At 55.9% G+C, this 26,789-nt stretch overlaps 12 protein-coding genes across 12 annotated transcripts; 8 read left to right on the forward strand and 4 right to left on the reverse strand.

Moving 5' to 3' along the window:
- Positions 1-449: 449 nt before the first annotated feature.
- Positions 450-3,424, forward strand: CC84DRAFT_1169108 (uncharacterized protein). Its single transcript, XM_018179573.1, has 3 exons — positions 450-922; positions 1,117-1,366; positions 1,418-3,424. The coding sequence occupies exons 1-3, from the start codon at positions 804-806 to the stop codon at positions 3,104-3,106; spliced, it is 2,058 nt and encodes a 685-aa protein (XP_018029940.1). The 5' UTR covers positions 450-803; the 3' UTR covers positions 3,107-3,424.
- Positions 3,425-4,159: 735 nt separating this feature from the next.
- Positions 4,160-5,957, forward strand: CC84DRAFT_1222595 (carboxylesterase family protein-like protein; the record flags this gene model as incomplete). The annotated part of the gene is made up of 3 exons (XM_018183392.1): positions 4,160-4,291; positions 4,346-4,473; positions 4,526-5,957. 3 exons carry the CDS (start codon positions 4,160-4,162, stop codon positions 5,955-5,957), a joined length of 1,692 nt encoding a protein of 563 aa, XP_018029941.1.
- A 1,423-nt stretch (positions 5,958-7,380) lies between these two features.
- Positions 7,381-7,763, forward strand: CC84DRAFT_1190988 (uncharacterized protein; the record flags this gene model as incomplete). Its single annotated transcript, XM_018181158.1, has 2 exons — positions 7,381-7,528; positions 7,588-7,763. The coding sequence occupies 2 exons, from the start codon at positions 7,381-7,383 to the stop codon at positions 7,761-7,763; spliced, it is 324 nt and encodes a 107-aa protein (XP_018029942.1).
- Positions 7,764-8,031: 268 nt separating this feature from the next.
- CC84DRAFT_1130361 (26S protease regulatory subunit 6B) lies at positions 8,032-9,723 on the reverse strand. Its single transcript, XM_018175857.1, has 3 exons — positions 9,353-9,723; positions 9,160-9,300; positions 8,032-9,114 (listed from the first exon to the last, which is right to left on the reverse strand). Exons 1-3 carry the CDS (start codon positions 9,505-9,507, stop codon positions 8,145-8,147), a joined length of 1,266 nt encoding a protein of 421 aa, XP_018029943.1. The 5' UTR covers positions 9,508-9,723; the 3' UTR covers positions 8,032-8,144.
- Positions 9,724-11,205: 1,482 nt separating this feature from the next.
- CC84DRAFT_1199770 (uncharacterized protein) lies at positions 11,206-11,761 on the forward strand (the record flags this gene model as incomplete). Its single annotated transcript, XM_018181638.1, has 2 exons — positions 11,206-11,491; positions 11,609-11,761. A coding segment is annotated over one exon (207 nt), but the record flags the coding sequence as incomplete, so codon positions are not given.
- CC84DRAFT_1181073 (uncharacterized protein) lies at positions 11,733-14,687 on the forward strand (the record flags this gene model as incomplete). Its single annotated transcript, XM_018180528.1, has 1 exon — positions 11,733-14,687. The coding sequence occupies one exon, from the start codon at positions 11,733-11,735 to the stop codon at positions 14,685-14,687; it is 2,955 nt and encodes a 984-aa protein (XP_018029945.1).
- A 421-nt stretch (positions 14,688-15,108) lies between these two features.
- On the forward strand, positions 15,109-16,609 carry CC84DRAFT_1169117 (uncharacterized protein). Its single transcript, XM_018179574.1, has one exon. The coding sequence runs from the start codon at positions 15,145-15,147 to the stop codon at positions 16,597-16,599; it is 1,455 nt and encodes a 484-aa protein (XP_018029946.1). The 5' UTR covers positions 15,109-15,144; the 3' UTR covers positions 16,600-16,609.
- Positions 16,610-17,390: 781 nt separating this feature from the next.
- On the forward strand, positions 17,391-17,875 carry CC84DRAFT_1222600 (uncharacterized protein; the record flags this gene model as incomplete). Its single annotated transcript, XM_018183393.1, has 2 exons — positions 17,391-17,771; positions 17,828-17,875. 2 exons carry the CDS (start codon positions 17,391-17,393, stop codon positions 17,873-17,875), a joined length of 429 nt encoding a protein of 142 aa, XP_018029947.1.
- Positions 17,876-18,303: 428 nt separating this feature from the next.
- CC84DRAFT_1169118 (uncharacterized protein) lies at positions 18,304-19,277 on the reverse strand. Its single transcript, XM_018179575.1, has 2 exons — positions 19,096-19,277; positions 18,304-19,046 (listed from the first exon to the last, which is right to left on the reverse strand). The coding sequence occupies exons 1-2, from the start codon at positions 19,205-19,207 to the stop codon at positions 18,424-18,426; spliced, it is 735 nt and encodes a 244-aa protein (XP_018029948.1). The 5' UTR covers positions 19,208-19,277; the 3' UTR covers positions 18,304-18,423.
- A 97-nt stretch (positions 19,278-19,374) lies between these two features.
- CC84DRAFT_1169119 (putative eukaryotic translation initiation factor 3 subunit E) lies at positions 19,375-21,232 on the forward strand. The gene is made up of 3 exons (XM_018179576.1): positions 19,375-19,990; positions 20,042-20,637; positions 20,692-21,232. The coding sequence occupies exons 1-3, from the start codon at positions 19,487-19,489 to the stop codon at positions 20,903-20,905; spliced, it is 1,314 nt and encodes a 437-aa protein (XP_018029949.1). The 5' UTR covers positions 19,375-19,486; the 3' UTR covers positions 20,906-21,232.
- Positions 21,233-22,814: 1,582 nt separating this feature from the next.
- On the reverse strand, positions 22,815-24,358 carry CC84DRAFT_366074 (uncharacterized protein). The gene is made up of 2 exons (XM_018185938.1): positions 23,975-24,358; positions 22,815-23,699 (listed from the first exon to the last, which is right to left on the reverse strand). The coding sequence occupies exons 1-2, from the start codon at positions 24,116-24,118 to the stop codon at positions 23,040-23,042; spliced, it is 804 nt and encodes a 267-aa protein (XP_018029950.1). The 5' UTR covers positions 24,119-24,358; the 3' UTR covers positions 22,815-23,039.
- On the reverse strand, positions 24,359-26,274 carry CC84DRAFT_366040 (uncharacterized protein). The gene is made up of 6 exons (XM_018185937.1): positions 25,939-26,274; positions 25,869-25,888; positions 25,778-25,814; positions 25,657-25,724; positions 25,229-25,608; positions 24,359-25,103 (listed from the first exon to the last, which is right to left on the reverse strand). The coding sequence occupies exons 1-6, from the start codon at positions 26,051-26,053 to the stop codon at positions 24,599-24,601; spliced, it is 1,125 nt and encodes a 374-aa protein (XP_018029951.1). The 5' UTR covers positions 26,054-26,274; the 3' UTR covers positions 24,359-24,598.
- Between the last annotated feature and the right edge of the window lie 515 nt (positions 26,275-26,789).

Genomic DNA, 26,789 nt, shown 5'->3' on the forward strand with positions numbered 1-26,789 from the left:
GTAGCTTGAGTGTGATTTAAGACTTGCGTGAGCAATGGAGAATATTGACAACTGCAGAGCCTGTTCGGGTATTTGTATGGACATGCATTCAAAATAATTTTCGAGATTGAACAGAAAAATCTCAAATTCCCCATTTAGGCAACCTTTGCTAGTATGGAAAGGACGAATCGGTGACTCCCGAGCCCTAAACGAAATGTCACGCAGGCAACAAAGCGGAAAAGAATACCGAGAGTATGGTGCGGCGCAGCGCAGCATAAAGCAGGGCTCGGGCCCGTTGATGACACCTCCTAGAGCTACAAAGGCTAGCTAGAACAGTCGAATTGACTTTGTCCCTGTCTCCGCTTGTTTGCACGCGCTGTAAGGCAACATTTGTGGAGGTGCTGTGATTTGATGATCTGCGACACGACCACCAGAAACGTTCAGTCCACCTCCACTTCCATGCGCTTCAGCCCTCTCTTGGCAAGGCACCCCTATCGTGTCACCAACGAAGAAATGTGAGACTGACCCTGAGCGTGACGGCTGTGCTTTACCGCTGTAGAGGCAGCATAATCCAGGTGAAGATGGTCCGTCCCACCATTGACCGAATTGTAATTCCTCTCGCTTCCAATTCCTCTATGTGTTCGAGGTTGAAGAAGCCTCCTTTCCTCCGAAAGTTCGTTGGTCGTCGCTCGCTGTTTCTGTGTGTCAGACTGCGACTGCCTGCCTAACTGTGCTCCTCAATTAGCATGCACTAATCCAAATTCAACCCTCCTTTTGCGTTTCAACTGAGCTCTTCCCTTCCACCCCTCTATCTCTACACCAGTATGGACACTCTCGGAAAGGAAGAACAACCGCGCGGTTGGCTCCGTGGGAACGTGCCTGCGATTCGAACACGAAGGTATCTGTGGGTCGCAGCTGCCAGTGTGTCGGTCTCCAGCTCTAGGTAAGTGCTCTATTGTTCTATCTCGTCAACGAAAAACATTTGCGCGTTGTGCATGCACTGGCCCAAGGCTGGTAACCGTGCAGCGAGATACATAAATCACCAACCACACGCTGACTTGTCATTAGTATGTTGTTTTGCCATCTGAGCTTCATCTCAAGACGAAGATGCCCTTACTGACACATTGGATCTGCAGGGTACCTGCTCGTTGAGCTTAACGTCAATTTCCCACTCTACTTGTCACTCTTTCAATTTGCGGCTCTCGCAGCCAGTGTCGCGATATCATATTCGATCACGTCCGATGTAGCGTCACTTCCACTACGAAATGTCACCGTCGCAGGATGGACCAAGCTTGCTCTCGCGCTGGTCTCGACGGCTGCAGGCATATTACTCGGGCTCCAGTCTCTTTTACACTTTCAGAATGTGCCTACGCTGATGATGCTTACAGTAAGCGCCTTTCCTTGTCCACTACAACTGCGGGTGATACTGACCAGGCAGGCAACTTGCTATTGCATGGAAGCAATCTTCCTCTCCGTCCTTCGCAACGACTCGCGATCCCGCCTCGAATTGTGTCGTATCGCTATCGCCACGCTCTCCTGCGCCGGCATCCTCGTAGGCGAATACAGATTGCTCCCACAGAACATCGAGACCGCCATCCCTGCGGTACTGTTGACTGGAGCTGCAAGAGTCTTCTGGTCCATGACTTGCCGTTCCTCACGAGATACAATTTTAACTACTCGACAGGCCAATGCGCTCCTCAGTCTGGTCGGATCGCTGCTTGCTATTGCGTGTATCATCCATCGTGGTGATGAGACAATCGCTCGACTCGGCTCTGCCTTGGAATACACATATCTACCGCTTCTGGCAATCAATCTCCTCGCCACTGCAGCGGCCTTACAGATTGGGAAGTCGTTCCTGGTCCCTATCGACCTTGCGGAGAATGACGACGGTCATGGAAATAATACCAGCAACGTGCTCTCTCTTTTGGCAATGACAGGCATTGGAGGATTACTTTCGGTTTCGAAACTTCGTCGATCGTACACGTCGTGGCCGCAGTATGCCTTTTTCGCTTTGGTAGTCGTGTTGTTGTCTAGTCGCGATCTTGCTGCGAGATATCGACCCAGATGGGTTACCATGTACGACGCTGTACCGAGCGACGTCAATTTGCAGTCGGTGGACAGTGAGGGCACCTTGTTATCGCAGCCATCCGAGAATTCGGATGCCACATACGTCGCACCAGCTTTCGAAGATCGCAAGACCGTCTTATTGCGGATCGTCCTTATTGCTGTGGCTCTTCCTGCAGCTTGGCTCGCGTACTTCACTCTGAACTTCTCCCAGCACATGCGCCACGAAACAGTCGAACTGCAACCGATACTGGATCTGACTTACACTCCACATACGAACACTGAGATCGTCATTAGCATGTTTAAGGAACCTACTGATCAAGTTGCACACCTTGTCTCTGCGCTCAAAGCCATGGACAATGTAGGAAGAGATGCTAGGGTTCACATTTATATCAAGGACATGAATGCGAACGTAGAAGAGGTACAGCGGGCCACGGGCGCTAACGAGGTGACGCCTTTGCCTAACATCGGACGTGAGGGCGAGACATATTTGAAGCATATCTTAGGCAACTGGGATACGCTTGCTCGAGAGACGATTTTCCTCCAGGCCGATGTCCACAACCCGCGAGAGTTTTATCCTCGCGTACGCGACTACTTTGTTCCAGGACGGACCGGAATGCTGAGTCTCGGATGGTCTGGCCAGGTATGCAACTGCGATACCTGCGGTGACCGATTCAATTTCTGGGATACTGCGCATATTTTCCCCGAGATCTCCAACCGCATCAACAGTGCTGCCAAGTGCGATAAGGTGCTACTCAGCTACAAAGGCCAGTTCATCGCATCGGCGAAACGCATTCGTGGTGTTTCCAAAGCCATCTACCAAGATCTACACGACGCGTTTGTGAACCAGGACAATTGGGCGCACCAGGAAGAATATTTGCAGGGCAGACCAGATTCGATGAATGCACCAGTTTTCGGTTTTACCATGGAGCGCATGTGGAACTTGCTATTCCAATGCAATAGCATGGAGATCGCATGGAGATGTCCGACGTTGCTGAGCGGTCATCGCATAGGTGGAAATATCGAGGATTGTCAGTGCTTGGACCCGAAGTCGAATTCGTAAGGTACAGAAGCCAGCTGGCGAGTGGAGTTTTTCTTTCTTTATAGCATAGCAACGGCGTTCGCGGACAGACAGATACCCGGGTTTGGGCGGAATCGTGGATTCGCTTTTGGGTCACATGCAGGAAGCAGTTTTAGGCATTGAACCACCATGGTAGTAGGAGACGTAAGAAGAAATTACCCATAACCTAGGCTCGTGCCTTCTGTTCTTCAGCTGCTCGTCTGGCCCTCCACGCATGAACGCCGAGGCGGCTAGATCTACGCGACGGAGATAGCGCTTCCTCCGGTACGCATGTTGAGCATTATGCGCTTCTGGTGTACCTTGCGGGCTTTGATCTGCGTTCGTATTGATGGAATCAAGCCCTAGGGCATCCGGTAGAATGTTTCGAAACATTATCAGCGAGATTCGACCACCACGATCTCCCATCTGAATGAATCAAACAGTCGCGCTCTTCATCTCCAGCTGGCTTCTCGAAGACGTCAATTCCTAGCTCGATCCCACAGCCTCGGCTCGCTACCAACCCTGCCACCTTCCCCAGCTAATCCTTCCACTTACCATCCCCCATCCAGCTTTCAACACACAAATCTGGCAACTAATCGCCGTGGCCGCATGCAATCGAGGCTGTAAAGGTCTCTCCAGCCGTGTTGTTTATCGATTTTCCCCGCGTCCTCGCGACGCGTCGCTGCGGGGACAGTAAGCGCCGACGAGCTGTACGTCATTAGCGACTGGGCTCGGTGCCGTGGATGGCCTTGCCGGGTTTTCTGGGAGCATTGTCCATACAAAGGGACTCCTGGTGTCCCGGGCGCCGAGGCTGGGGATGATGTTATGTGGGCGCAGCTGGATGGCGTTTTTTGGCGTGCCGTAGTGGACGGGGTGATGTGTACAAGCATGGGATGAGCTTGCTTTAAGGTCGTGTGCCTGCCGGTACCTCGTGGCAGTTTTTTTCCTTGTCCGAGTCTCACTGCAAGGATTTGGTCTGAGAGCTTTGCATAGCTTTCTGTTGTCTGCGCAAGGTGTTCGGCCCTGCAATTGTCACGTTAATTGTGTGTTGCAAAGATGAAGGGTCTCTTCGGCTTTGCGGCTGCGCTTGGAGCGGTGTGCGCACAGTACAGCACTGGTGATAGTGCAAATGCGTCCCTGCCAATCGTGGACCTTGGATATGAAATTTACCGGGCGACTGGATATAATGTAAGACCTTCTCAGTGATTCTCATGGCTAGGAGAGATATCAATCGTTACACAGGACACTGGCCGCTTCTACAACTTTAGCAACATCCGCTATGCTGCACCACCAGTCGGCGACTTGAGACTTGCTCTGCCGGAAGCTCCAGCAACAAACAGATCTTCCATAAATGATGGCAGTGTTGGCCGGTATGTTCAACATTCAATGTCCCTGGTAATATGTTTTGGCTGACGATGGTAGAATCTGCCCACAAGCTTCTCCAGCGTGGAGCCCCCTCTCCGCTCAAGTCCTCACCAACTCGTTCCTCGGAATCAGTTCTGCCAACACTCCTGTCTATACCCCGTCAGGTGCCAACTCCACCTCAAATGTCACTGGACCTGGTCCTTTGGAGACAGAGGATTGCCTCTTTCTTGATGTGTTCGTCCCGGAGAAAATCCTCGCTCGCGCCAATTCTTCCGGTTATGGAGCCCCGGTATTAGTATGGATCTATGGTGGCGGTTACGTTGGAGGAAGCAAATATAATAACCCGGCCGGTCTGCTCGCTGAGTCCGGAAAGCTTGGTGATGCAGAGGTTGTATATGTGTCGCTGAACTACCGACTTGGTGCGCTCGGATTCACGAGTGGTCCTTCCTTCAACGCGGAGGGAGGTGTCAGCAACCTTGCGCTGTACGATCAACGATTCGCTCTTGAATGGGTACAGAAGAACATTCATCTGTTCGGTGGAGACAAAGACAGAGTCACTGTATTCGGAGAAAGTGCAGGTGGAGGCAGCATTATGCACCAGATCACCGCGTACGGAGGTAGCAAAGGACCTGCTCCCTTCCAACAGGCAGTCCCCCAATCTCCGGGCTGGACTCCCGTGCAATCTTCGTCCTACCAAGAAGACACCTACCAGAAGTTTTTGTCGCTGACGAACAGCTCTTCCCTGGCGGATATCCGCAAGCTCTCTTCTGAGGCTGCCATCCGAGCCAACGCTCAGCAAATTGCGTACGACCCGCCATGGGGTGGCTACGTCTACGGCCCGGTCGTTGACGGGCTCTTCACTCCTCTCCTGCCCGGTCAGCTTCTCGCTCAAGGCCGATTTGACAAGGACGTTCGTGTCATGGTTGGTCACAACACAAATGAAGGCCCCTACTTCACGCCGCCATACGCGAACTCCACTGAGCGGATAGCTACTCAACTCAAACACACGATCCCCAGCATACCTCAATCATCCGTCGACTACATCACGGACACGCTGTATCCCGCAATCTTCGACGGCAGTCAGGGCTACACTGACAACTATACGCGAGCCTACAGCATTGTAACCGAGGGCATCTTCACCTGCAACACAAACTATCTCTCCACGGGATTTCAAAACAAGACCTATTCCTACCTCTTCGCTGTACCGCCGGCTTACCACGGCTTCGACATCGCATACACCTTCTTCGACGGTGGTGCTACCAGCCGCCTACCAACCGGGGTGACGAACCGGACTGTTGCGGTGGCGCTACAAGAATTCATCACAAGCTTCGCGAAAACGGGTGTACCGGCGGCAGAGGGAATCATGAAATTCCAGATGTACGGACCTGATGCGAAGGTTTTGGAGTTAAATGTTACGGGTATCGAGGAGGTCCATGATAGCAATGCGAGCAAGCGCTGCAACTGGTGGCAGAAGGGGCTGGTCTCGTAGTATCGCTACTACATGGTGCGCTTCCTAGAGAGTCTTAGATCTGAAATAATGCAATAATGAGAATGATTAATGTAGTTCATTGGACCTGCACAGGTTTAGCACTCAAAGACCAGATATGGTGATTGGCGAAGGTTCTCTTCAAGTTTTCTCGTCAGCCAAAATGCAATTATTGCAGCGAAGTTTCTTGCGGAGTGCGGCGAAGTCGCCAAGTGTGTTGCACTAGTTCACAGACGACCAGACTGTTCTCCTGCACCTCAAGAAGCGCCACCATTCCTTTCATAGTCTCACGAAACAGATCTAATCGCGCGGTGCTTCTACGTTCCCGTCTCTAGACCATTGATGCGACGGCGTCTAGGGATCTGTGGGTAATTGCTCTTGTATATACGCGACCAGTGCACCCCAAGTCATACAATAGGACCAATCTGCTCGGTACGTCTTCTTCTTGCGTTTCCCCTAGCACGATAACCCCTTTCTGCATCGTAGCTGAGAACCATGGGTCGCCACCGTTGAAGAACTCTTGATCGCGTTGTTCATGTCGTTCATACAGGCGGGAACGTATGACTTGAGGAACTCGAGCGCCTTGTCGAGGCTCGAAATGGAGGACGCTTCTGTGGGATCAACTGCTTGCAAAGAACGATCGTGAGCCCCATTATCGTATACAAGACCCATCCCTGTGCAATTCCCAGTCAAGATGATCACTGGGTTGCAGTGATGCTTTGACGAAACATGCCCCCGCATATTGGCGGACAGTAAAGGGCGCATCGTCGCTAGGTTCTCCTAATCGTTTGATCGGCCATCGAAAAGTGGATGACGTCTGTCATCACATTACAGGACAATTAGCAATCTCGTTGAGCAGCTGCATCTGCGGCCCCAATGGCACAGAAAAGATGCTCTTCACCTCGGGTTCAGGATGTGATGGAAGAGGTCCGTCCTAGAGGTATGAGATAATGCAATAATGGAGATGATTGAACGTAAACATGATCGACCCACACGACTTAGCACTATGCTGACAAGTTCCGATTGTCGTTTCGACTTCTACCAGGCTTTCTCGTGGAGCTGGAAGGGTGACGAACAACGCGAGTGTGAAGCTGCACCATCTCAGCAGCATTTGCAGACTTTAAACAGTACCCAAAACGGGCGTGAGATGTTGTTCACATGCCGAACACCGAGCAGAGCGAGCAATCGCGCACCTTGCAGTGCATCGCGAATGTGCTTGGAGCTATGACCACCACCACGACATACCTACGTCATGGTACCTGCTACCAGCTCTGCAACCAATACCGCAAGCTTCTCCACCCTTTATAACCCTCCTTTGCGCGCAAGCTCTCCAAATCTCACAGTACTCAGCAATTTACCACCTCACCAGACGTCCACGTACCAATTCACCTCACAACACTACCACCACATTCCCCCAACCACAGCCATGTTCCGCACCCAGATCGTCCGCCAGGCCCGCCTCTTCAGCACCTCCCCCATCGCTCGCAAGAGCCCCGTCGAGGCCGTCAAGGATGCCGCGAAGGCTGTGGACCGCACGATCTCTGGTGCAGCCGTGAAGGGCATTGAGAAGGGTGGTATGTCACAACATAATAACCCACCGGTTGTTGGTGAACACGTGCTGACAAGCAAACAGAGCAAGTCGCCGAGAAGGTCAAGCAGGCGACCCCCGAGACCAAGGGCGAGGCCAAGGGCCAGGCCAACGAGCTGGCCGGACAGGCAAAGGGCAAGGCGTCCGAACTCGCTGGCGAGGCCAAGGGCAAGGCACAGGAGCTCAAGGGCGAGGCCAAGGCCAAAACAAACCAGATCTAGATCCCCTTTCCTTGAAGCATCATCTAACACGAAATGGATGGTAAAACAAGAGTTTCGGGAGATGAAGGGTGTTCGGCTTCGTGTACCAATACTTTAGCGTTGTTCAGGTCGACGAATTACGACTTGTTTCTTTTTTGGAGGTCGAGGCTTGGAAATGCAGACTAGTTCATCGCCATCGGTGTTTCCTCTCTGCGATGCCGACCCATATGGTGACATACATAGTTTCATGGTTCTGATGTATCACAAACTATGATTATGGTCCCGTTCATTGCTTGATGAATGCTTGATTATGCGTGCAGAGTGTTAAGCCCTCTGCGAGGCTTCTATCATAGTGTACACAGCGCAAGCATCTCCTCCCGCTCGTCATCAATCTCCACACGCCTACTTGTAGAAATCGAACTTGTCCGCCTCCGTCGCGCCCTTGACCTGGCTGGTGTACGCCTCTTCCAGATCACTCTGAATGATGTTGTATCTGTTCTTCCGCACAGCCCTCAAACCCGCCTCCTGCATGATCGCCGCAATGACAGCACCCGACAACGGATCGTTCCGCACGATCAAGCTGTCAAGGTCGACCTCGGGAGACAAGCTCATCTTGCTGGCAACGGTGCCGAAGATGAGACGGCGCTCACGACGATCTCGCAGCGACGGGAACTCGATCTTTCGGTCGAGACGACCTGGTCGGAGCAGCGCGGGGTCGAGCGTGTCGGCACGGTTGGTCGCCATGATGACCTTCACGTTCGACGTCTGATCGAAACCGTCCATCTGGTTGAGCAACTCGAGGAGGATACGCTGGACTTCGCGGTCGGCACCGGTCTGCGCGTCGAAACGCTTCGTAGCGATAGCGTCGATCTCATCGATGAAGATGATAGACGGGGAGTTCTCTCGCGCCATGCGGAACACGTCACGCACCATGCGTGGGCCTTCTCCTAGATATTTCTGCACGAACTCCGAGCCGACCACACGAATGAACGATGCCGTTGTACTATTGGCCACGGCCTTCACCAACATTGTCTTTCCGGTTCCTGGGGGCCCGTAGAGCAGAACACCGCGCGGTGGGTCGATACCGATCTGCTTGTACAGGTCGAAGTGTGTCAGCGGAAGCTCGACAGCTTCCCGGATCTCCTGCTTCTGCATGTCCAGACCTCCGACATCTGCGTATGTGACATCGGGCTTCTCGTCTTGGCCAAGCATGGCAATGGAGGAATCCGCTTCCGGGGGGAGGATGTCTACTAGGGCATTCGAATGGCGGTGAAGAGCGACCGAGGAAGAAGGCTTGAGCAGCTCGCGATCGAGGGTGGAAAGGATGCGGACGACATAGTTCGAGCCGGTTGATGACTGTACGATGCCGGTGCTGCAAATGTCAGCTGTGTGGAAGCAGTGCCTATGGGTGTCCTACTTCTGGTCTATCGCCTCCATGAACTGGCCTATGACAAGCGGTACGCTCTGGATGCGCTTAATCTCCTCTTGTGCGCGCACCAGCTCCCGCTTCAGACTCCGCTGCTCGTCCTTGATATACTCTTCCTGGAGGTGGATGTACCTGGCGCCAGTTAGCGTACTACACGCAGCCTCATCGGAGCATTTGCACTCACTCTAGCTGTCGCTGGAGCTTCTTGAAGGTCGAGTAGTCATCCTGTCCGTCCGTGCTGAAGCCCTCCAGCGTATCGAAATTCGGTATCGATGAGGGGAGCTGCTTCTTGTGAGGGGGTACTGTGTTGTGCGGGTTCTCCACAGCGGCGTCAGCCATGGTTGCGAATTTCCCTGGGAGTCGGCCTTTGTGCGCGGAGCTTTATGGCGGTGATGACAGCGATCTTCAGCTTGTGTTGGTAACTTTCGAGTGAGCGTAGTTGTAGAGGCGCGTGTGTTGACGTTGTTCGTTCGCCTTCTCACGGTGACGATCGGGAAACCACGCCGCCAAGCCCGATATCACGTGCAGCTTCATTCACCTGGGCATTTGCACACCATACACAACACACTACACGCTTCGAAGCTGAGTTGGGCTCACATTTCCATGCTACGGTGATTGACTGGGTAAACGCCATATGAGTCTTCACTTGAGCCCCACTTGTACAGTGCATTACAGTCTAGGGTTACGTATTAACCCAGCGCGATAGTCCGATTCAGACTCTCATTCTATTAATATTGATTACTATGGAACTCTGCTCTTGATTGCAAAATCTCTTGTTGGCACTGCAGATGGTTGAATAGCTAGGCACCCAAGCTGTGGCCGGCTGCGACTCAGCAAAGCTCGCGCCATCGAGACCCACACTAAAGCTTGACTCGTCTGTCTGCATTTTCGTATCGCTTAGCAGGCAACTTCGTCGTCACTGAAGTCCAGGGTCTGAGGCAAATGTTTTTATCTGGGTATTGCTCACCAATTCTGGCTCGTACATATTAGAATGGCTGGGTGAGACAGTGCCGCCTATGCCAAGGGCCACTGCCTGTCTTGTTGAGCCGCTTGCTTGCTTGCGCATATCACTTAAAGCAAAGCAACACACGGTTAAGATGCAGAACAGGGGCTCCTCAAATGTGGCAATTCGCTGCTCGTCCGTTTCCCGGGTCGAAGATTCTCTTGCTTGACGTCGAGACTCGGCTCGTGCATGTTTGCCAGCACGAGCTAGTTCGCAGAGGACATCGGCGGGCCGAATTCTTGGACCCTGAGCACGACCACCACTGAGGGAATGCCCCGTTCCTCAATCATTACCGAGAGCCATGCAGACCGGGATAATACAGTACCCCGAGAAAACGAAACGACTGGGTACAGTGGCACCCCGCGCCGTTGCGACGGGACTGCAGGCTGCCAATAGAAAAGATCCTGGTAATTTGAGCGTTGACGACAAGCTCAAGAACAACTACCCTTGTCGCCGCCAACGTCAGTCATTGCGCTGAGACACGCATTCGCTGTTCCCACTGTGGCTCATGTCGCAGAGATGGGCATTTGGACCAGAGGACATGGCCTTCGGTTGAATACGAGTATGCATATCATCCCCGCGTGGGAGGGCATGGCTCGTTGGGAATAGCGGCTTGTCTCCGTTGGTATGGAGAGTTGATGACAACCTGGGAAGGTCGGTACGGCCACGTTGAAAAGCGCCAGGCCTTCGCCCGAGCAAGGAGCGGCGGTCCCAGAAGCGGTCGCATGTTGAGACGACGAGGTGGCTAGGCTGGGCGTGGTGGTCGCATGGCAGAAGCGGGCAGGCGCGCGGGAAGGAGGGTCTCGAACTCGGTCCACACACAGCGCAAAGATAACCGCACAACGTCTGCTGGAGGCTACCAGTGATGTAATAAGTGGAGAGAACATGTGCTCCCACAGTCACACAGCGGCGACCTGACCCGTGGCTCCCGGAGGGTAAGATTAAGTTAGACTAGGCTTTTTCGAATCCGGCAAAGCAGCCACTCAACTGGCTCGCGCGCCAACGCGTGTTCTGATCGATCCTCATGCAGACGCCTTGCTTGTCGTGAGAGTCTCCAAAGCTTCAATTGTTGCGCTGCCTCGAGTGCGCGTTGTCGCTGCTGCCCGGCCACGGTGGCTGCTGCCGCGCTCAGTCGCCACGTGATCCGCTCAGACCTAGCGCGAATTAGCGCCAGGCTCAATGTCTGCTGCTCTCTCCACCCCATAGCCGCAAATCGCGTCCGAGAGCCTGCGGTAACGTGAAGCTGCTGCCCGCATCCCAGCCGGTCCGTCTCCCGTACGCCTGATGAGAAGACGACTGTAGCGCCCATCTTTCCCACGCGTAGGTTGCCCCCTCCCTCCTTCTCCCGCCCCCGACTCTGCGAGGCAGGCGCCGTGGCCCGCGTGGTCGCGCCTGCCCCGACATCAACAACAGCATTGCTTATGTCTTTCTATGCAGGCCGGTCGATGCTCTCGCGTGCTAGCCCATGCTCCCCGAGACCACGTCCCCGACTCCCACGCTCATTCCCTCCCCCGTCACGTCTTTCGCTCCTTAGCGCACACGCCCGCGGTGACCGCGCGCCATGGACTTCCAGTCGTCGCAAAACGCCATGTACGATCCCTCCAACTTCATCGACCCCAGCGCCATGTCTGGCAACCAGATGAATGGCTCGCGACCGTACCCAATGTCGTCGATCCCCCAGAAGCGGGACTCGACAGGCGCGACCATGTCGCGTTCCCAGACGCCATCGCAATTCCAGCAGGGCGGTTTCCAGCAGGGCTTCGCTCACACACCATCCCCAACCATGCAGAACCAGCATTTCCGACCCGGTCAGATGCCGCCGCAACGCATGCAGACAGCCTCTCCGGCGCAGAACCCGCATGCGCCCCAGATGTCTCCCATGAACTTTGCGCAAGGCTCTCAAATGGGCCAGGGCTTTGATCCCAACGCTGGTGGACAGTTTCCGGTTCAGTCAGTTCAATCGATACAATTGTCCCAGAACCTGCAGCATAAGCAGCAGGAGGCCCAGCGAGCATATGCCATGCGGTTGCAAGCGCAACAGCAGCAGCTCGGGAATCTAGCAGCAAGCAACATGGCTGCGCAGCAGAGACACCAGGCTGGACAAACGCCCGGCGCGCCGGCACGGCAGCCCGGAATGCCGCCCCAGATGATGCCAGGGCAAATGCAGCAGAACCCCCAGGCCAATCCTCAGACTTTCCTCAAAAACGTACATTCTCTCATGGCCCAAAATCGTCGGCCTTTCAATCCCCAACCGCAAGTTGCTGGCCGACCGATCGATCTCTTCAACCTGTATTCAATTGTTATCAAGTTCAGAGGCTCCAGGAACGTCACTACGAATAATGCATGGCCCAGGATCACACAGCACATAGGAATACCAGTACAACAATTTCCCAATGCCCCAGAGGAGCTGCGACAAGTCTATGAGGCGAACCTAGGACTATACGAGCAAATGTACATACGCAGCAAGACACAGCAGCAGAATCCTATGGGACAAATGGGCCAGATGGGGCAAATGGGACAGATGGGCCAGATGGGCCAGATGGGACAGCAGATGTCGCCAACAAGGAACTCGATCCCTAGTGCTCCGAATAATGCTGCGGCTGCGGCACAACAAGAATACATGCAGCAACTGCAGAGAAAGCAGATGCAGCAGCAAGCGCAACGGCAGTCCGACGCAGGACTACAGCAGCCACCGCAACAGTTCGAACAACCGGCACAGCAACCGCAATCGACGCCTCTGCAATCGAACGCTACGCCTGCTCTAGCCAATGGTCGGAGCACTCCACAGGCCGACAGTAATCTGGCAGCTCAACATCGCAAAAGCTTGAGTCGTCCATTGGAAGGTACTCCGGTTCCTTCCTCAGATCCAGCCCAGCCCAGTGGAACACCCATCAAAACAGAAACAGACGTTGCTGCAGCCCAATCTGCGCTCGAACAGAAACGCCACATCGAAGAGGAAGAGGATGGAATATACTACAGACCCGCAACAAATCTGACCATCAAGAACACATGGGGAGTCTTGGAGCTAAGCGATGAGCTTGTTCAAGAGGTTAGCAAGAAGTTGCATTGGATGCCCAATGTTCCAGAACTCCGGGAGATGGGGATTGTCGACATACGCGCGCTGACCATGAGTCTTCGCTCTGGTCTGCACGCAGAGACTAGGCTGGCGCTGGATACCTTGTCCAAATTGACCCATGAGAACAACATTCAACTGGATCTGGAGCAGTGCGATGATCTGGTGGATGTGCTTGCAGAGTACGCCGAAGACCAACTCGAGATACTAGGCACCGACAATCCGGAAGTGACAGACATCATCGAGCTCATGTCATACGAGGATATCCTACACAACTGCCAGGCAGAAGTCAACGCGCTCCAAGATCTCCCTGAATTTGGCACCAAAGCATACGACCTAGATCGGACTGCAGACCGGGTCTTAGCGATAACATCCATCATTCGCAACTTATCATTTCTCGAAATCAACCACGCCCGTCTTTCCTCTCCACCCGTACTCAAGTTTCTATCGAATGCGATACGACTTGTTGGCACAAGAATGCTCTTTCTCAGGTCTTACATCCATACCTTGGATTTCATGAAGGATTTGATCACATTCTTTTCCAATGCCAGTACAAGAATAGCACTCCCTTCGAGAGAAGACGCTTACGCTGTGCTTCACTTTCTGTGTGCGTTCGCACCTAGCCCGCGCCCAACCCTCCCTATCCGATTCACTTCGTATAACCCCAAAATTCATCGCTATCTTCCATCGGCTGTCGACAGCATGGCCAAACTCCTAGCCATCGACGATCCAAACCGGACATATTACAAACAAATCTTCATCAACGAAGCAACATCTGACCCCCCCTACGATCTCCTCACTCGTGCATTTGCCCTCGCAATTGCCGTTGTGCCAGATCGAACGGAAGGAAAACTCCACGATCTCGCAGAAACCCGGCCCAAGGAAGTGCAGCACTATGAAGCACGTATCGCAGAGACACGGAAGCCGTACTTGATGCAGGGTATGCTTGCCGCGGATATTCTTGCGTCGCTTGCCCCTGGGCCCGAAAGCGGTGTTTGCCGGTCGTGGCTGGAAGCCGAGGATGGGTGGGCGAACAGCTTGTTGAAGTTTGCGATGTCTCTCTGCTCGCTGGATGCTCGAATGCAACAGCCGCCGCCGCAGCCTAACCACCGCGGACAAAGACCCATGGAACAGGATCGGGAAGGATACCACCTCATTGTCAATCGAGCTCTGTCGATGATTAAGCGCCTGGGCGACAAATCTAAAGGTGCGGAACCACTGGTAAAAGGCGTCGAGACAAACGGGACAGGTGCTGCAGATGACGACGACGACGATGATTGGCTTGATGATATGGAAGAATTTGACGTTGGAGGCACAACTTGGAAGGTCAAGGCAGACATCCTGCCCCGAAAGGAAACGGTCCTTGGAGCTTTACTAATGCATCAACTGGATGCGAGGGCTTTGCGGCAATTTTGTGGGCTCGGTTACCTTGCAGAGAACTGAGCGTTCGTTGTATACCATTTGCTATATCGTTTGCAGACACGAGAGATGTTTTGGCGCATTGCGGGCACTTGAGCGGGATTGGATGGCACACGCTGGGATGGGAAGAGGGGACGGCCTGTGGGATTGTGATATGCACTCTGATTCTGTGTGTACTGGGTTTCTACCATTCTCAATGTGTGATTCTATGAATTATATCTCGGTCACTGTACCTTTCACTGCCGGACGCACGTGTCTGTCTTATAAGGCATACTCTATTGCGAGGTTGACCGAACTAAGCGCTTACCGTTACCGACCAGAAGATGGGCCGCCTCATTGCTGCTTGCTCACTGCAATGAAAGCGCGCTTGCCGAATGTGGTGGCGCAGGTGAAAGGGCAGGTTTAGGCGAGGCTTCGGAAGTGCGCCAGAACATTTGGAGCGCTCGAACAACGCTTGACAGGCATCCCTCACACGACAACCATGTCCCTAGCACGAGGAGAGCGCGTGTATTTTGACTTCGACAGTGGGAGTATCGAGCCCGCAGGAGCAGAACCGGAAAGCAACGATGCGCCGCCGCTCGCGCTCGCGTCCGCCTTCGTGGGCGACATCCTCGAGCGCCCCGCTGGAGGGGTCACGCAACCGCCTGTAGCACCGTCCCCCAAGACAAACGTTGGCGGGTTTCCGGCACACAAGAAGCGCACGCCTAGAGTCTCTGCGTTCAAGAGAGAGAGGGCAGCGAACGGCGCCGCGAGGGCCAAGGAACAGACGCAGACAGCACCACAGCGAACCGATGACTTGCAGGAGCAGCGAGCGCGAACAAAGGGCGCAGGCGGGGAAGGCGACGACGAGAAGAGGCAAATCGACCAGGAAAACAGAAAGAGGCTGGCCAACATGTCGGCCGAGGAGATCGAGCAGGAGCAGCGGGAGTTGCTGGAAAGTCTGCCGCCGAGCTTGATACAGAGGCTCTTGGGAAAGGCCGACATTGCGGACGGGAGCAACGAGAAGGACTGGGACGCACCGGAAGGACCGGCGCCAGAGAAGCCCAGGGTGGAGGAGTCGGAACGAAAGGCAGAGTCCCCCACGAAGGCCTCGTTCGCAGAGCCGCCATCTGCGAAGAAAGTCTCGTTTGCAGAGCCAGACACGGGAGACGTACCAGCGGCAGTGCAATTCACACAGCCAGCGCCGTCCACCTCTCAAGAGCCCGCCATCCCTGGCGCAGATCTCGCCGACTCGCACAGCTCACTCCACTTCCCCCGCCCATCCCAGCCCCCCGACCTCGACCCCAACGACCCCGCCTTCCTCCAAAACCTCCACGAGAAGTACTTCCCCAACCTCGCCTACGACCCCTCGACCCTCTCCTGGATGACCCCCATTGACCCGTCCGACACCCGCTCACCGTACCACCCCTCCCACCGCGCCTTCAACGCGCGCGACCTCCGCTTCGATTTCAAAGGCGCGCTGCTCGCGCCTTCCGCCGCCCGCGAGATCCCCGTCACGCACGGCCTGCACCACCACGCCGACGCGCCCGAGGCCGCGGGGTACACCATCGCCGAGCTCGCCGTCATGGCGCGCAGCAGCGTCGCGGCGCAGCGCTGCGTGGCGTTCCAGACGCTCGGGCGGATCCTGTACCGGCTTGGGCGCGGGGAATTTGGGTTCGAGCGCGTGCGCCGGAAGGCGGATGGGCCGGTGCAGGTCGTCAAGAACCCGGACGTGCAGGAGGAGGAGGCTGACGAGGAGGACATCGAGGTTGACATGGAGGATGCAGGGAGTGCGATGGCGGCGGGGCTGTGGAAGGAGGTGGAGGAGGGCAAGGTGGTGGAGACGCTGACGGAGGAGGCAAATAGGACGCGGGGCCATTTGACGAGCCGGACGTTTGCGACCGAGGCGCTGTGGAATTGGCGGAGGGGCGGGGGCCGGAAGAGAGCTGCTGTGTAGTGTAGGGGAGGCTACGCGGGCGGAGAGTAGGACAGATGATTGTAATAAGATATGTGATACCCCCTTCCAGCGCTGTGCATGCACCTATCGTTTGTGGCCTTCATCTTGTTTTGTGCGGGGGACGCACATGCAGCTACCGGTCTCACTGTGCCTTGGCTATATGAGTCTCTCAAAGAGGAGGGGAAACGTGACACGCACAAACCGGGACGGATAATGCTGCCCGGCAGTCTCTGAGAGATGGATGTCGACATGTTGCTATGGGATAGCATCCTCTGTCTCTCGGAGAGATGTGACACCAATTGGCCGCGGTAAGAGCACGCTTACCACAGGCGTTTGAGGGCGAGTTCTGAAGTCAAGACGATATAATCCCTCCCCGAGCTGCGGGCATGTCATAATGCTTCCTCACTCTGTATGCGATTTTAGGTAGGCCGGACTTGTGTGGCAAGTATGGGCTTGACTAGCTGCGTAGGAACGTCTGATCGCTGATTAAAGTGTGACGAACGAGGGTGCGAAGATGTTTGATTCATGCTTGGTAGCTGATTTTATACCATACCTAGTTACGGTTGAATCTCGCATTCCGAGATTGATGTTGATTTCTTGCCGGGCCTAAGCGTCGCCCGTGAGGAAGGGGCTCCTGCCTTCTCTCTTCTCCATCTACACCCTTGGCTATATAAACACAACCGCTCTGCTACCTCAGCCTCCTTCACGCAGACTCACCCACACGACCTCGAGACGACACACACCCCTTCCGTCTGCTACCACAACACGCTGATCCACCCTCCCCCGCCAAGATGCAGTGGCTCGTCTTCCTCCTCTTCGTCACCCTCACCACAGCCCTATCCCTCCGCCTCCGCGACAACGACGGCGTCAAGTTCTGCCCTCCATCCTGCGCCGACAAGTTCAACGCCTGCAAGCTCGTCCCTGCGGCGTGTGCCGACGAGGCGTGCGGCGTGCTCAACACTAGCAACCAGACCATCTGGCGGCCGTCGCCGTGTCGCTCGTGCAATTTCTGCCAGGGGCGGGTTGGCGACGCTGCCGATAACGATGTCTCCGCGGACGACGCTGCCGTAAACGCCGCGGCCAAGGCTGCCCGTCAAGTCGAGCAGGAAGCCGTGCGGTGTGCTGAGCACTGCAAGACCGTGCCGCCGCGGCAGTGTAGGAAGATTGCGGAGGTAAGATGACGCTTCGATGCTTCTGTATCAGTTGAGCATGCACTGACATAGTTCAGTGTCGAGGTTGCCAGTGGTGCCCGTTCCCCGGCTGGACTGGTCCCTAGGCGCGAGATGCGGCGGCAGGTGCGATGGAGACGGCGATGATCCTGGCATGATTGGACTCCTGGATTGGGACGGACGGGGCTGCTATGAGCTAGGTGCCTCACGATGACTCTATCTTGTTGTCCTTTCCCCCACCCCAATGGACTGGGTACAGCGGGCTTTTGCTGGCGAGCTGGCGAGCGTGGAATGACTTGGGAGGATTGGCACAGTGGTCGCTTTGGCCGAATGAAATTGCATGAATACACCCGTTCTCCGTGCTCCTGAATAAGTGCTACGCTGCGTGTCTGGCGTGGTATCAACATGGAATCTGTGCAAGTGAAATGTAGAAGGAGCCCGGAACGAGGCCCGACGCCAAGGCTGTGGTGCGAGGGAAAAGATGGCAAGTGACAGCGATGCTAAGACACAATAAATTTGGTCGTGGAACAGGCAATGCATGGAAAAAGCACTGATGCGAATCAAGATTGTCTGACAGATGGTCATCGTTCGAACTGAACCGCCGTATCTCTTACATATAGTACATTTGTGTACACCCAAAGCTACGTTGCTACTCTTACATCCCCCTAGCCTTCAAGAACTCGGTAATCTGCGGTACGTGGTGGCCCTTAACGATGACGTGCGACGTCAGGCTGTTAATCTTGACATCCTCGTTCTTCTTGTTCAGGAACACGCGCAGCTCGTCTCTCAGCGCGGATAGGTCGCCGGTGATCTTGCGCACCGTCGTCAGGTGCAGATTGCCTCCGCGCTTGAAGTCTGTGTAGATGGGTAGGTTTTTGGAGGAGGAGCGCGCGACGTGGTACTTTGGTGGAGGCAGTTCCAGCGACGTCTTCTGGGCCGCGCTGGGTCTTGGTTTCGAGGCCCTGGCGGCTTTCGAGGGCGCTCTGAAGGTCTTGGGCGCGCCAGGCTCTGCGTTCATGGCGGCGTCGAGGGCGTCGCCGACGGGGGCCTGCGCGCCATCGGCTGGTCTTGAGGCCTTTGGCGGCGAGGACTTGGGCCGCTTGGAAGGGAGGGTGGGCTTCGGGGCGGGCGCGGTCGGGTTGTCGGCATCGGTGGCCGCTTCTGCTGCTGCGAGGTCTGCGGCGCGAGCGGCGTCTTTGGGGCTCGCTGGTGCTTCAGGGGAGGTTTTGGGCGATGGCTTGAGGGACGGCGCAGCGCCAGTGCGTTTGGCAGGCGGTTCTTGGGTCTTTGGTCAGCTCCTGGGTGCTTCGGGTGTCTCGTCACGTACGGTCGGCGCGCAGGCGTGCTGCAGTCGCGAAGCGGAAGAGCTGCTCGCATGGCGCGCGCCGGGGCAGCGCCAATGGTCTGAAGAGCGGCAGCAGGGGCTGTGTCCGGGGCATTGCGGCGGGAAGGGGTGCGACAGTGTGCTGAGCAGACGACGAGAAAGGCAAGAAGACGGGCGCGTGCAATGATGCAAGGTCTGCGGTGCGGTCCCCGAGGCGTCAACACCAAAGTTTTAGCGCGGCCGGGGTGGTCGCTTCCACATTTGATTTTGTCTCCCCCACCACGTCGTCGAATTTCCGCCCGCACCACCCACACCGCACCGCCTGCACCAGCCGAACCCGCGCGCCTCTTCGCACACGGTCCCCGCGACACCGCCCCGCGAAGAACAGCCCACCATGGCGTCCGCAGCCACCAACGGCGAGTCCGTCGCCGACAAGTACTCGCTGCTGCCGCAGATGATGCCGCACTTCGACCGCCACCTGCTGTACCCGCTGCTCAACTTCCCCCCGCCCGCCGAGGACGAGGAGCAGCCCATCGAGAAGCAGAAGGTGCTGTTCGAGCTGCTCAAGCCCACCTACATGACGGGCTACGTCGGCCAGCTCGCCCAGAACATCAACAACCTCGACAGCATTCCCGACGAGTACCTGCAGAAGCAGGAGCAGGAGAAGAAGCGCCTGGCCGAGCTCGAGGAGTCGACCGTCAAGATCATGGAGCTCCTCACCGACGAGACCGTGCTCGGCGGCCTGCGCAGCGACAAGCAGCAGAACTTGGCCTTCTTGGAGAAGGAGCACGGCGTGACCGTGCCCATGGTCGAGCAGCTCTACGAGGAGGCACAGTTCAAGTACGGCTGCGGCCTGTACGGCGATGCCGCTGACATACTGACGCGCTACCGTATCCTGGTATGATTATCTCCTTCGCTTCTGGTTGCGCGCGTGCTGACGTGCCGCTAGACGACCGACAACGACAAAGAGCGCGAGGCCACCTGGGGCAAGCTCGCCTGCGAAATCCTCTCCACCGAGTGGGAGTCGGCCATTGCCGAGATCGAGAAGATCAAGGAGCTCATCGACGGCCGCCTCATGACCAACCCGCTGGCCCAGCTGCAGCAGCGCACCTGGTTGATCCACTGGTCGCTCTTCCCGCTCTTCAACGACGAGCAGGCTCGCGAAAAGATCACCGAGACCCTGTTCCAGCCCGCCTACATCAACACCATCCAGACAAACTGCCCCTGGATCCTCAGATACCTCGCTACCTCCGTCATCACCGCCCGGAACGCCGGCCGCAACCAGGGCGCCTACCAGAAGCAGCTCAAGGACCTCATCCGGATAGTGCGACAGGAGGGCTACGAGTACAGCGACCCCGTCACCGACTTCATCAAGGCGCTATACATTGACTTCGACTTCGAGGAGGCACAGAAGAAGCTCAGCGAGTCGGAACAGATCCTCGAGAACGACTTCTTCCTGCTGCAGTCTGCGGGTCCCTTCGTCGATGCCGCGAGACATCTCATCTCCGAGAGCTACTGCAAGATCCACCAGAGGATCGATATTGGGTGAGTCAAGCTCTTGATTTGTATTCTTTGAGGAAGCTGTCTAACACAATCCAGCGACCTCTCCACCCGCCTCGGCCTCTCACAAGACGAGGGTGAGAAGTGGATCGTCAACCTCATCCGGGACACCCGCGTCGACGCAAAGATCGACTACCAAGCCGGCACAGTCGTCATGAACCACCCCCCGCAATCCGTCTACCAGCAAGTCATCGAGCGGACAAAGGGCGGCTTCTTCAGGACGCAGGTCCTCAGCGCCGCCGTCGCGAAATGAGCGCGCTAGACGGGTTAGATGTCGTGCTTTTCAGGTGGCGAGTCATAGATGCTCAACAAAAAGGGAGCGCTCGTGGGGATGAGGGGACGAAAGCGGACTACGCGATGACGGACGGTATGAATGTGGTCTCACGGCTATGCATGGATCACGGGCGTCTCGGGACTGCGTGCTTGGGGCATGCTTGCTTGATTTGGCACGATTAGCATTTTTTGGGGTCGGCGATATCTTGGATTGTATGCGAGGCGATGTAGTCACACGAGGTAGCAATGAAGAGAGAAATCACACGCCATGACTGGCTTTGGAGGCTGGGTGGAGGTGCTGAGAGAGAGGCCTTGCATGGCTCACCGAAATGGTGCTTGTGAAGTTCATCAGGCAAAACCGGGCGCTGAACCAACAATACGTTTCAAGTTCCTCATCGTCCTCCACAACAGGACAATCTCTCGCAGATGGGAGCCAAAAGCGGCCATCAAGGGGTCTACGTTTCACTCTTGGAAACTATACACGGGTCCGCAAAATCTAGTGGCGAATGACAGAATGGTTGGACCTTATATGCTATTAACAATCCCGAGGTCAGTGCGTTACGGTCAGACCTCGTGTGCTATCCCCAGTCGGTGCGTTACAGGTCTCTCGGTACATTCCTAGGTCGTCAAACCGCTTCCCACGTCGTAGACGCCCCGAGACCTCTAGAACCTGCAGACCAACTTGCCATGTCGGCCGAGGCAACGACGACGACACCGGAAGGTCCACCGATACATCACGGTGATTCTCACACACTCCAACGAAGGGACTTCCAAGCTTTGCCAACCTCTCAAGATATTGCTTCCGACCTGACGTACATTCTGACTGATATATCTGGCCAGTCTCTTGGTTTGAAGTAGGTGGTTGTAGATAGATAGACATCTTCAATCCAATGTAAAATGGTGCGTTGTAGGGCCGTTACTCACGGCGCGGACTGGTATACAGTATCGAGCAACAAGGCTGGAGAGCGCCTACGCTCTGTGTAAGCCGAGGTCTCAGCTGTGTATACTGTGGCGCTCCCTTACTGGTCTAGAAAGTGGGGGAAAGTAAATTGTATGACAAGCAGCATTTTATAAATCTCAAGCCTGACTGACGATTATAATTCTAGATTGAGGTGACCATGCTGTAGGCGCAAGCAACGGAGGCACAAAGAGAAGCTCCACTCCCCAAGATGAAGGACACCATCTCGTCCCGCTGAGTCGAATGTGTGCCCAACGCCAACGATCTCGTTCGCGGCTAGGTAGCCACCGGCTGCCGGCGCTCAGAGTGAAAGCGCGTTCGAGTTCGCACAGCGCAAATTATCCACGTCGTCTGCCACCCTGGGAGCGAGCGGGCATTTGGACCTTCAGTATGCCGCACAGACGGAGTCGGACCGCCGCCTGATCCATCATCACACCCCCGCGCGCGCAAAAATAGGGGGAAGAACTAAATGCCACTTCGGAGCCCGGCTCAGAAAGCATAGACTTTGCTTTTTTGTCTGATTTGGTGAGCACTCCTGGGAAAGGGGAACCTTTATGGAGGATGAACCACCCGCAGTTGCAGCGTTGGAAATGCTAAACAGAAAACGCCCGCTGAAGTGAACAGCGGTAGGGGAACTTTGCTCATTCGCGAACAGAGTCGGGGTGCGGACTGGACTGCGAGCGTACGACGGTGACCGCGGTCGCATCTGCCTGTCTGCCTGCTCACGTATTGCGAGGTTAGTCAGTCTTCCTGCCGGCGTCGCCGCTTCCCGTTAGAAATAGAAGGTACTTGCGGGGTGCGATACGTTGATTCCTTCAATGGCACGTCGTCCTTTACTCATCGTCATATCGGCATCTTCCTACTCTGCGTGCTTCGACTGTGTTGCTTAGTCCACCGAGATGTGGGAACATGTGACACTTCGAAACGCAGTTCATCGCTGCCTCACTGCATAATAGCTAGCCAGCCTGGAAGAAGAGCCAAGACTGCGCCCCCGATATCCAAAATCGGGCGCGCCCTACCGCGCATCTCCCGACCAGGAGCCAGGAACAAATTCCGTAATTTCTCATGTAGACGAACCCAGCACAATCATCATATTGCCAAAACGCCCTCGAATGCCGTCCCGCTCTCCCACACTATCCGAACTCCACCAAAACCCTCACTCGGGAAACAAGTCATCAAAACCAACTGCGGGAGCGTCTTCGTCCTCGCATCGATGGGCCTCCGCCATCTCTTCCTGCACACCCACCTCCCGCCGATCGTGATACTGCTCATGCGTCATCTTCCACGGCCGACTCATCGTCTCCCCCTCGCGCACCTTCTTCAGCTCCAGCAGCTTCCGCACCACCTCGACCAGGAACTCGCGCGGCAGCACGTCCTCGTCGACCTCGCGCTCTAGCCACTCCGGCTTGCCCCGGTACATCCAAATGTCCACGAGCAGCCGCCGGATCGGGCTGTCAGGCGAGGTCCCGTCGTAGAGCACACCAATCTCCTCGTTGGAGGGGTACAGCGCGCGGGCGCCGTCGATGCCCCGCGCGTTGAGGACGTAGACGTCTGCGATGGCGTTCATGAAGGGGATGTCAACAAGGTAGTCGCCAAGGATGTAGGCGTGCGCGAGGACGGCGTAGTGTGCTGTGCGCTCATCGTTGGAGTCCGAGGGGAGCGGGGGGTCCGGGAGGATGGCGAGCTTGCCCGTGTAGATCCAGGTGCGCCAAAGGGCAAAGGCGTCCGGGTCGTGGTCGGAGAGGGAGATGACGGCAGACTCTTGGGGTGCTTCGGAGCCGTGGATGGCGCGGTCGAAGTTGAGATGGCTGCGGAAGTAGGAGGTGTGATCGTTGATTACATCGATGTGGATCTTGAAGGTCCGCGGGGGGTTATCTTTACCGACGTTGATGGTGACGAGGTCGCAGTCGAGTCTGTAGACATATTAGCTGCTGCATCAAAAGTCATGGGCCTCCAGGACTCGTTTCAATTCCCCCAGGCATTGACTGACTTCAAAGCACTGATCGCAACGCGCCTATCCTGGATCTTACTCGGCGCTTTTGTCGCGGCCGTCTCCTCATACGCCGTCCTCGGCCTCTTTCGGAGTCCTATGTCCCTGATGTCGCGGTAGCCCGACCCAGACCCATAGCTCGAGCCAAAGGTGAAGGTCAAGTCAGCCATTGCTCGTGTGCGCCCCGACTCTTCATCCCAATGTGCTCCAGTGAACATCCGCCGACGGGTCGCGGCGTAGCTCATAGACCAACACTCGAGCTCGCGTCTCCTGCGCGGCTAGCCCTCGGTCTCCTGGCCTGCGAAGATACGGACTGTATGCTCTCGGCCCGGGTTACGCGACGCCCACAGGTGCGCAGGCAGACGCTTGCTGTGACAGGCGGGTCGATGGCGGTTTCGCCGCGTCAGCTTTGCGGGAGGTGCGCCGGAACGCTGCCGAACCCGCGCCCCAGTACCCGCCTAGTCTGCTTTGCTACTAGCGCGATCTGTCTCCGCCTGTACGGCGCGGAGCAGATGGAGAACCCGTGTTTAACACGAGTGATCGGCGGACGCCTCCAGACTCGAAAGTTTGACGCGACTCGCGCGCGGAGTGTGGACCGAACTGGACTTGTACGAGAACGCTCAGTTGGGAATCTATATGGCGGCTAGTCTATTCGCGTTGGTTGCCAGAAGGCGCAGTCGTAACGTCCATTACACCTCGTCTCATCGCACCACATGCACGTGCGCTCAATAGTCCGCCTTGCCACTGCTCATGGACCGCCCCTCCTCGCTCTTCCGCTCCGACTTGACGCTCACCGTGACCTCCTGCAGGATCCCGTGGTAGTTCTGCAGAATGTTCTCCTGGCTGTCATTGTCGCTGTCGCGCTCGCCGTTGCCGTTCTCGTGCCCCGGCCCGCTGCTCACCACCGCCGTGTTCTTGACCCACTTCGACCCGTTCTTGTCGCTCACGCTGCCCAGGGGGATGCTGTTGTGCTTTGTCGGTCGCGACTTTGTGCCCGTCTTGTTGCTCGAGCCGTACTTTGTGATGCCCGTGGGGCTGTACGAAGAGCCCAGCAGCGCGGGCATGTATTGGCGTAGGAAGGCTTTGAGCGCGGGGGCGCCGGCGATGAAGATGGCCGTGTTGAGCTCGATGAAGGACCAGTTTAGGGGGGTGACGATGTTGATGGTGGGGTTGCTGGACGCGAGGAGGGATTTGAGCGAGGAGAGGCGGATGATGCCTGCGACGGTGGCTCTGGAAAAGACGGTCAGCGGGGGCTCAATGCTTCGTGGTCGGTCTGTTGTTGCACATGAGTTCGGCCCGGAAAATTTGGCCGAAATGTAAACCACGTGCAAACCAGAGGGGGAGAAATAACCTACAGTCCACCAAGCCCAAAGAGGCCGCAGAGACCAATCCGCTGTCTAAGCGGCATGTGCAGTCCCCACAGGATCTTGATCGGGAGAAACAGAATCACCACATCGGCGGTCAGATTGATCGCTGCGTTGGCGTAGTAGAAGTCGACGAGCTTGATGCATTTGGCACCTACTGCTGCATCTTCGTCCCATAACGAAGACAGCGGGAGGCACTGGAGAAGAACGGCTGTGATGCTGCCAATGCCGAAACCGATGACGGCGAAAATGACGCAGTATACGAGCGCGGAGAAGGCTGGTCCATTGGAGAGACGCAGGTAAAAGGACAGAAGCGAGAGCTTGATGAAAGTTGCGGAAACGCTGTATGTGACCGAGGATGTGAGGAGGAGCTGTCGATGATTAGGGGCGGGATCATTTGTGATGGGTCGGGTGTATACCTTCTGATAGGGAGCCACCTGCTCAGGTTTCTGGTCTGCTGTAGGGCGGCCTAAGCCATATTGCAGTGCTGGGACGCGTTAGTCTCCAGTGAGTAGTCGAGCATCGTGACCATCTACATACCCGCTATGGGAGTGACCGAGCACACTATCGCAAAGACCTAAAACAGCGCCTGAGTCAACGCTGTCGATCCAGCGGGAGACGGCCAACTCACTGCCCCCACACATATCAGATCTGCGAAGCGTCAGCACAATTCCACTGTGATCATGTCGCCCCCAACTCACAATCATCAACGCCAATGTTCTTGAGAATCACGGTACGCGTAAACAGCCGGATCGCGATGGACACCACCGTGATGGACACGAATACCACCGACAGGATAACAAGGTCCACAGCCATGTTGCCCGAATATCTCAGATCTCACGCAACATGCCGGGTTCCTGTGGATGGGTGGGGATTATGAAAAAAGGATCGATCGACAAACACTTGGGGCACGACTAGAGGTAGATGTATGCTATGTCTCGTGCATCAAATCGTTTTTAAGGAGACCCTGCCCAGATGAAAGGCCTTCCTGGATTCATTACTGCTAGTCGGGAAGGTACGAGGCGATCGTGCCATATGCATCCGTGTCCCTTCGCGGAACAGCGCGCTATAAGAGAAGCGAGAGAGCATTGTTGATCAATGATCCTTCGGGCCTGGGTTTCGGCTGCATTCGTAGAAGCGCGAGAACCCTCAATGAATCAGCGATGACCGGAGGACGCAGCCGCAGCCGTGATTTGATAGCTAAAAAAGGCGGCTACGTTAGCCGTTGCAAGCTCATGAGTCGTGGCGAGCCCCCGGCTTAGCAGTTCCGAATCCTGGGGTACGTGTGGAGGCCCAATGGCGGCGCGCTATTGCGGGTCCAGGGCCCAACCCGGCTTCGTTGGAGCGCATATGCAACCAACATGATGCCCGTCCTTCCATACCTGCGGCAAATTCGCGACACCCTTCCATGGCGTGTGCCTCCCGGGTCCCGCGAACCCTGCATCCCGGCAGATCACTGAAATGCACCTATCGGCGGAAAGCAACCTCGATTCTCGTACGACTCGAGCGAAAAGCCCTGAGAAGTTGAAACGACATTATTAAAATTTCCTCC

Source organism: Paraphaeosphaeria sporulosa (assembly GCF_001642045.1).
Source record: "Paraphaeosphaeria sporulosa strain AP3s5-JAC2a unplaced genomic scaffold CC84scaffold_14, whole genome shotgun sequence".
Taxonomy (NCBI): domain Eukaryota; kingdom Fungi; phylum Ascomycota; class Dothideomycetes; order Pleosporales; family Didymosphaeriaceae; genus Paraphaeosphaeria; species Paraphaeosphaeria sporulosa.

What these genes read in the sequence shown, in the direction of transcription:
- CC84DRAFT_1169119 (XM_018179576.1), top strand. Translation starts at nt 19,487, where the DNA reads ATGGCGTCCGCAGCCACCAACGGCGAGTCCGTCGCCGACAAGTACTCG. An exon ending in TGACGCGCTACCGTATCCTG is followed by an intron (nt 19,991 to 20,041) that starts GTATGATTATCT and finishes ACGTGCCGCTAG; the next exon opens with ACGACCGACAACGACAAAGA. An exon ending in CACCAGAGGATCGATATTGG is followed by an intron (nt 20,638 to 20,691) that starts GTGAGTCAAGCT and finishes AACACAATCCAG; the next exon opens with CGACCTCTCCACCCGCCTCG.
- CC84DRAFT_1169117 (XM_018179574.1), top strand. Translation starts at nt 15,145, where the DNA reads ATGTCCCTAGCACGAGGAGAGCGCGTGTATTTTGACTTCGACAGTGGG.
- CC84DRAFT_1169108 (XM_018179573.1), top strand. Translation starts at nt 804, where the DNA reads ATGGACACTCTCGGAAAGGAAGAACAACCGCGCGGTTGGCTCCGTGGG. An exon ending in GTGTCGGTCTCCAGCTCTAG is followed by an intron (nt 923 to 1,116) that starts GTAAGTGCTCTA and finishes TGGATCTGCAGG; the next exon opens with GTACCTGCTCGTTGAGCTTA. An exon ending in CTACGCTGATGATGCTTACA is followed by an intron (nt 1,367 to 1,417) that starts GTAAGCGCCTTT and finishes CTGACCAGGCAG; the next exon opens with GCAACTTGCTATTGCATGGA.
- CC84DRAFT_1130361 (XM_018175857.1), bottom strand. Translation starts at nt 9,507, where the DNA reads ATGGCTGACGCCGCTGTGGAGAACCCGCACAACACAGTACCCCCTCAC. An exon ending in AAGCTCCAGCGACAGCTAGA is followed by an intron (nt 9,301 to 9,352) that starts GTGAGTGCAAAT and finishes AACTGGCGCCAG; the next exon opens with GTACATCCACCTCCAGGAAG. An exon ending in ATGGAGGCGATAGACCAGAA is followed by an intron (nt 9,115 to 9,159) that starts GTAGGACACCCA and finishes TGACATTTGCAG; the next exon opens with CACCGGCATCGTACAGTCAT.
- CC84DRAFT_366040 (XM_018185937.1), bottom strand. Translation starts at nt 26,053, where the DNA reads ATGGCTGTGGACCTTGTTATCCTGTCGGTGGTATTCGTGTCCATCACG. An exon ending in GAACATTGGCGTTGATGATT is followed by an intron (nt 25,889 to 25,938) that starts GTGAGTTGGGGG and finishes GACGCTTCGCAG; the next exon opens with ATCTGATATGTGTGGGGGCA. An exon ending in CTCGGTCACTCCCATAGCGG is followed by an intron (nt 25,725 to 25,777) that starts GTATGTAGATGG and finishes AACGCGTCCCAG; the next exon opens with CACTGCAATATGGCTTAGGC.
- CC84DRAFT_366074 (XM_018185938.1), bottom strand. Translation starts at nt 24,118, where the DNA reads ATGAGCTACGCCGCGACCCGTCGGCGGATGTTCACTGGAGCACATTGG. An exon ending in GCTACCGCGACATCAGGGAC is followed by an intron (nt 23,700 to 23,974) that starts ATAGGACTCCGA and finishes CACACCTCCTAC; the next exon opens with TTCCGCAGCCATCTCAACTT.
- CC84DRAFT_1169118 (XM_018179575.1), bottom strand. Translation starts at nt 19,207, where the DNA reads ATGCCCCGGACACAGCCCCTGCTGCCGCTCTTCAGACCATTGGCGCTG. An exon ending in AGCACGCCTGCGCGCCGACC is followed by an intron (nt 19,047 to 19,095) that starts GTACGTGACGAG and finishes CAAAGACCCAAG; the next exon opens with AACCGCCTGCCAAACGCACT.